Raw genomic sequence first — 6,783 nt, 5'->3', positions numbered from 1 at the left:
AAGAAAGAAACTACCATTCTCGTAGGATTTTAGCCCCTCTAATCCTCTCCAGTATCTTTGCTACTAAACAAGCCCTAAGGAATAGTTTGGAAATTTAAATCCTCTCCGAGAATCATGAATTCCCGGAGCGGATTTAAGTTTCCAAACTATCAAAGAAAAATAGAAAGAAATCCCCTTTACAAGTTACAAAGCACCGTCAGTCTGTTGAGCAGAATCAGTGCAACCAGCAAGAAAGAGTATTTTGCTTATCCAGACGACTCAAACGATCCTTCAGAAGCTTACAAATTTGGCCAATCCTTCGTCTGCTTCAGACTTGCTAGAAGAAATTTTAGTGCCACCAATACAGTAATACAAGTATACAGCTAGCATGAACCATATCATCTGATATACTTCAAATCAAGTACATTCAATTCTGAACATCTTCTTTCCTAGTACAGGCACTACATTTCTTTCAGTCCCAGAGAAAAGCTGCAGAAAATGAATACCTCATTACATCAAACTTCGGAAAGTTCAGCTCCAACAGAATCATAGCTTAACCTCAACATCCACACCGGCAGGGAGCTGGAGTTGCATCAACGAATCAATTGTTTGGGCAGTTGGATACATGATATCAATCAGCCGCTGATGCGTCCGGATCTCGAAATGGAACCGTGAGTCCTTGTGCACGTGAGGAGAGTTAAGCACACAATAGACTCTCCTCTTAGTGGGCAGAGGAACGGGACCCATGGTCTTTGCGTTGGTTGTTTTGGCAGCTTCGATTATCTTCTTGCACGAGTCCTCTATCAACGGCACCCAGTAGGACCGCAGCTTGATTCTGATCTTCTGCTTGGGTGCAAGCTGAGAACAGATAACATTCATAAAAAGTGTTATTAGTCGTTGAAAGATAGCAACTTCTGCATGCAAACTGAACAGTGAAGAAATAAAAGCATGTGTTTGATTTAGGGTAAGGGTCATATAATGTTTAAATATGTTTCCAAAAGGCAAAATAAACCTTATAACACTTCAATTACCTGTACAACACTTCAATTACCTGTACGACAAACATGTAGTTGCTAGGAATCAAGACACCTTGATGTTATCAAGTCAATTAAGGTCAATTTGTGAAGGCAAGCGCATGCTTTTGCACTATATATATTGCGTGTGTGTTGGGCGGAGAGGAGGGATATTGTAATGTTCTGGAAAATAAACATGCTCAATAAAACAGTCCTCCAGCAAAATAGGCTATGTCGTGGCTATGTTTGTTTCCACCTACCATCATCCAGATTTAGTAAATTTCAGTACAATTGCAGCTAATTCAAGCTGATGTGATGCAGGCCAAATATTGTAATATTATGAAAAACATAAATGTTCAATAAAACAGTTCTTCACTAAAATTAATATATCAAAAATATTGGGGCAAAAAGGGTATGTCACATGGCTGCGTTTGTTTCTGCCTACCCTCATCCAGTTTAATAAATTTTCAGTACGGTTGCAGCTAATTCAAGCTGATGAGTTGCACATCTATGATCAGCTCTTTCGATAATATGCCATTCATGGTTGCTTATATACTTATCAAACGCTAGAGCATCCTCTGACGGCACAACATCGTCATTAGCACCATGTACTGTCAGCACCCTGCAGTTTGGTCAATAGACATGCATGCAGATTGCAGAGTGCCTGTCTTAAGACCATCCATCAGACTTTGTCTGGTCACACGGTAGATGATACTCCTATTTTGTCTTCCACATCAATGAAACCATGCTGATTAATCCTTTCCATGTAATCATTTACGGAATGATCTCCAATTCTACGTTCCAGCTTAAACCTTCCAGAAAGGTTAATAGCTTTAGATATACCGTGAATTCGTGATACATGGATGTATAGAGGATAACCACATTTTCTCCTTTACTGTGGCCAGCAATAGCATGGGTGTCACGTTTGTGTTTTTGAAATGCAGGATCGCATCACATAAAACGTCCACTTCGTTATAGTAACCTTATCCAAAAGTACCTTCGCTTTCTCCATTACCAGAATAATCAAAACACATATGCTGACATTTTCTGATGTTAATGCATCAGCGAGACTTAACATAATTCTACCTTCCTTTGATGATCTAAATCTGTGACACAACACTACAAGGCCCTTAGATCCAGCTTCATGCAAAACACCAACAAGTATCTCTCCGTATCTGTTTATTATCACCATTTCCTCTTGTGATACATCTAAAGAAAATAAGAATCACTATGGGAGGATCCCAACTGTGCACAAGGCCTTGTAAAAATTTCGTTTTCAGCACTTCCATACAACAACTGCAGACAAATATTTACGATGGACATGCTTAACAAGCAGAACTGCAGAAGCATGAAGCAAAGTAAACATAAAACTACAAGGAGTAGCCTCAATGACAGATTATACAGTGTTAGCTCTATTTAATTTTACTACTTAATAGCCATTTTGGACATGGATCTTCAAAACACACCTTTGTCCTGTTTACAATTTGACCATTTCCATGTGAGAAAAGTAAATAAGTTTATACAAGTTTAAAAGGCTGAGCACACACATTGACATTATATATTTTAGAATGAAGGAAGCATCTCAACTCGACTCCAACAGTTCAATGACAGTACCATGGAGGTTCCTAGGGAGACAAGCAAGAGGAATTGCATAACTTGTCAAATTGTAAACACAACAACACAGTTAGATATTGCTAACTGTTCAGGGGAACACACTGACTACCACAGTGGGCGCAATTACAGCGAGGTAAAGACAATAAGGAATTCATGGTCCATGGTTGCTGAGCGCTTGAGACAACTGCTGTCTTTTTTTTTTTTGCTTTCTTTCGATGGCCAAATGATACTAGGCTTCAGTCATGAGTCAGTATGTCACAGCCTCACAGGCCTAAATATGGGCCACCATGTCGGGCCTAGTGGCCCAACTGAGGCCCAACACCAGGCCCTGATGAGCCGCGGCCTCTACTGCCCCTAGAATCCCTCCCGCACTGGAGAATCCGGAATAGATGGAAACTCAAAGGTAATCTTCAATAAGCTTGGAATAAATAAAATATAGCTTGTTTAGAAAATAATGATAGAGTTTGTTTAAGAAAGAAGATTGGTTTGTTAGGAAACAAGATTACAAATCTATAAGAATGATGCTTGGGATACAAGTCCTATAGGAACTATAAATAATTAAATATAGGGGCAAATAACTATTTCAGTCTAAGCAAGAATAGAGTTATTGCTCCCTCCCTCCCTCTCCCTATGCTGCCCCTCCCCCTCTCCCACGCCGTCCACCATTTTTCAAGTACGTCAAATAATTCCAAGGAGGAACAGAGCATTAATAGGCAGAAAACTTTGAAAGTTTGATCCAGCAAGCTTTCAACTGCTAAGTAGAATCTGGAAAGCTAAACCACCATAGACCCTCAGATATCCTCATTCTAGTCTGATAGGAATGATTTAAAGGACAAACGAAATGAATTTCCCACATAGTCTCTTCAATCATGTGCTGGTAACTATGCATGGCTTAAGCATTAAGGATGCTAAACTGTCTAACGTGATATGGACTTCTACAAAAACATACATTTTTGAAGTCCAAGTCACACTCACGTTAAGAACAGTTTACACTAAGATTAACGGCTTAAACGAATGTGCTGACTGATATTGTCTAGCATCATTGCATTGCGTCCTGAACGATTTCTAAATGCCATTTACACAAATACCCAGAGCACATCGTGCTCTCCATTTATTGTGATTAAACAATCACAAGTAAAATGTGCACTGCTATGCAGCAATAAAAGAGAAACATGTTGTATGGTTTATGGTTATAACTTTTCACAGTTCATTCGATCAAGGAAGCAACAATATCAGAACAAAAGATTCGGTAACATAATAATCTGGGAAATTTTTAACTGCTATGGAAGGTACCTGCTCCCCATCATCCCCAATCGACGATGGCAACGGAATTCCCGTTCCTGCCCCTTCCTGAAAGCGCGAGGTTAACAATTTTAGTCACCGAATGAACAAGGTCTAACGAGTGTGCCAACTGAACCAATGTCGCCATGTAATTGTAACCCCCATAACCAAGCGGTACACGCCATCATGAAATTCGCAGGTTTTGGACTCTGCGTGTGCGAAAAGACACGGCAATATCAGTTCAGTCACGTACCGGTGGCGCGTCGGGGATGCCGTCGTCAGAGAGGGTCTCTGCGGGCGGTGCGGCCGCGGCCCGGGAGCGGAGGGACGCGCCGCGGAGGGAGGACGGGAAGGAGAGAACCGAGGGGCTAGAGTTTGCGGTGCAGCGATGGAGGAAGAGGAGGGGGAGCGGGGAGGAGGTGGAGGTGGGGACGGCCATGGCGAGGGGAGGGGGGGTGAGGAAGCCGTTTGCCGCGTTGGGTTTTGGAAGACCTCTGCTTCGCTATCGCGGTGTGTTATCCGGTTCCAGGGGCATTTGCGCTCGAGCCCCTCCAGCTTTGTTACTTTCAAAGCGAGGTGTCTGGTGGCAAACATGGGCGAGTTCTGTCTCCTCTAGCATTACTTTCGAAGAAGATCATGAATGATTTGTTCGGAAAGGAAGATCGTGGAATTGGATATTACTGTGACCTCAGCTAAAAGTGTCGATCTGGCTGGCATAAACTTGATCGTTTCAAGGAACAATCAGTTACCTTCTTCTTGCCTGGATAGACTGTCCATACCAGCGCTCAAATAGGAGAAGCTACATTCACAGCTCCTGGCACGAGGCAAAAGAAATACAGAATGATGAGCCATAGAGGTGGCCAAACTAACTCTACTACAGACATACATCTACAGAGCACCAGCTATTCACTTCCCTTCTTTATCCCGGCCATCACCACAATCCCCAGCACTCCTTTTTCCCAATCCCCTTGAGAGCAGCTACAAGATCTAAGCCCGACTGCTGCCCACGAAGCCTTGAATATGATGGAACGGTTGCAGTAGCAGCCCCCCCCCCCCCCCCCCCCCCCCCCCCCCCCCCCCCCCCTGGTTAAGCTGCCTGCTGGTGCTGGGAGATGGAACTGTATTTGATTTGTTCGACAATCGATCACCAAAAGTTGGTTTCGCTGTGATGACTGTTCTATCAGAATTCATAGCACGTGATGCCTCATTAAGGTTGAATCCATGAACGTTCGTCTTGTCCCGATCAGATTTAGGAGAGGTTGAGAAAGGGGAATTTGGTGACTTCTGTGAGAGCAGTAACCTTACAGATCTCTGCCAGAGTTTTGCGCTTGTCCTCAAGCTGACAAACATGCCAGATTTAGCAGCAGCAGATAAGCACTTATTAACAACCACCTCACCAATATGAGCTGCAAGTTCCTTAAGAGTCGACATACAATATTTCAAAAACGGAGATTGGTTTTCTGCATAATGCTACAGTAAGTTCAGATCATCTGACACCTGAGCAAATTTATTCACCTAGAGCAAGCTGCAAAAATCGGGGCATATGAATAGCTATTGAGTTGCTGTTAAGTGGTTGACTCAGTTTCAGAGATTCGCCAAGCATTTTGATGCATTTTCCTATCTCTTTTGAGGAAGATTGCTAGGTGTAGAGATTTCCTGTTCACATAGAAGACAGAAGGTGAATTGGTTGTGATTGATAAAATTAGTGTGACATGAATAGTATACCAAGTTTCAGATATTTGCCAGGTACTTTTAAAGTTCTTTCCTTTCCTGCTATTTTTTTCTGAGGAAGATTGTTAGCAAATAGATTTGTTGGCTATGTAGCAGAGAGAAGATGACTCAGTTCTAATCAACCAATATAGCATTAAATGAAAATACATTCCACACAAAGTGTTTGCGTAACAAAGACCGAACATAACCGAGCTGACGATCATTCGGTTCATTGGCTGGCAACAAAGCATCTTTAAAATCGTTTGGGGTGAATTCAGGTATTCCCAACGGGGTTAAAGATACCCTAATAAGTATTAGCTACAACGTCAGTCTGCGTATAGTGAGGTAACTAGATTTTTTTTCTTCCATCAATGTTAATGGGAATCACAACATCATGTCCAGCACACATATACTCTAATAAATATGGATAAAGGTGAATACATAGTCATCGAAACAGGCCATAAATGTTTTCGTTGGAATTTTTCATGATTCCATTCCGAGGAAAAATCGATGGGGGGTGTGTTGGGGCGAAGGCAAAGACGCCACCCTTCGCTCGTCGCCTTTCGCTGCAGTCGCTGGTTTGACGAAGACAAAACGGGCAGGGACACCCTTCGCTTCATTCAGCACCAGACGAAGGCCTGCGGTGACGTCTCCCCGCAGCACGGCTTCGTCCTGCTCTAAGGCCCACGTGTGATCTGGCCCATTGTAACGGGCCTCGCGTGGCCGCCTTTGTGTTACGGGCCTAGTTTGTAAAGGCATTCTTGTAAGTACAGCTTGTAACCCTGCTTTATGGGAATATTCTGGGGATAAACTAGGTGTCCGAGGGCACATGCGTCCTTAACACAAGGCGCTGGGCACTCAGATACCTATAAATACCCCCGCACAGTGCCCGTGAGAGGCTAGATTAACAGAGCCATTTGCCCCCGAGCACGTAACCCTGTTGTCACCACCGTTCACCCTTGTTGGCCTCCTTGCTACTGAGAGCAAGTTCCAACATTTGGCGCCCACCGTTCGTGCTACGACAAGACCACCCGCGATGGCACCCAAGAGAGCTAACCCGAAGGCTGACGAGGCTGCGAAGGCAGCACTGCTGGCCGCGAGAAAGGGCAAGGCCCTCGCCCTCACCCAATCCACCCACCAAGAGCCCACTGAAGACAACATTCCCCGCACCTGCGAAGACAACATT

The 6,783-nt window shown here is 43.6% G+C and overlaps 1 protein-coding gene and 2 pseudogenes across 1 annotated transcript; all 3 read right to left on the bottom strand.

The window, feature by feature from the left end:
* Positions 1 to 216: 216 nt before the first annotated feature.
* On the bottom strand, positions 217 to 4,444 carry LOC103632450 (30S ribosomal protein S10, chloroplastic). Its single transcript, XM_008654259.2, has 3 exons — positions 4,141 to 4,444; positions 3,900 to 3,956; positions 217 to 837 (listed from the first exon to the last, which is right to left on the bottom strand). The coding sequence occupies exons 1-3, from the start codon at positions 4,324 to 4,326 to the stop codon at positions 526 to 528; spliced, it is 555 nt and encodes a 184-aa protein (XP_008652481.1). The 5' UTR covers positions 4,327 to 4,444; the 3' UTR covers positions 217 to 525.
* LOC103632438 (uncharacterized) lies at positions 844 to 3,893 on the bottom strand (annotated as a pseudogene).
* Positions 4,445 to 4,530: 86 nt separating the features above from the next.
* Positions 4,531 to 5,486, bottom strand: LOC118473496 (uncharacterized; annotated as a pseudogene).
* Positions 5,487 to 6,783: the final 1,297 nt, after the last annotated feature.

This window comes from Zea mays, chromosome 1, assembly GCF_902167145.1.
Source record: "Zea mays cultivar B73 chromosome 1, Zm-B73-REFERENCE-NAM-5.0, whole genome shotgun sequence".
In the NCBI taxonomy this organism is placed as follows: domain Eukaryota; kingdom Viridiplantae; phylum Streptophyta; class Magnoliopsida; order Poales; family Poaceae; genus Zea; species Zea mays.
The sequence above is the reverse complement of the archived record's forward strand: the minus strand, read 5'-3'. Positions and strand labels throughout refer to the sequence as shown.

What these genes read in the sequence shown, in the direction of transcription:
- LOC103632450 (XM_008654259.2), bottom strand. Translation starts at nt 4,326, where the DNA reads ATGGCCGTCCCCACCTCCACCTCCTCCCCGCTCCCCCTCCTCTTCCTC. An exon ending in GCATCCCCGACGCGCCACCG is followed by an intron (nt 3,957 to 4,140) that starts GTACGTGACTGA and finishes TCGCGCTTTCAG; the next exon opens with GAAGGGGCAGGAACGGGAAT. An exon ending in TTGGGGATGATGGGGAGCAG is followed by an intron (nt 838 to 3,899) that starts GTACCTTCCATA and finishes ATCTGTTCTCAG; the next exon opens with CTTGCACCCAAGCAGAAGAT.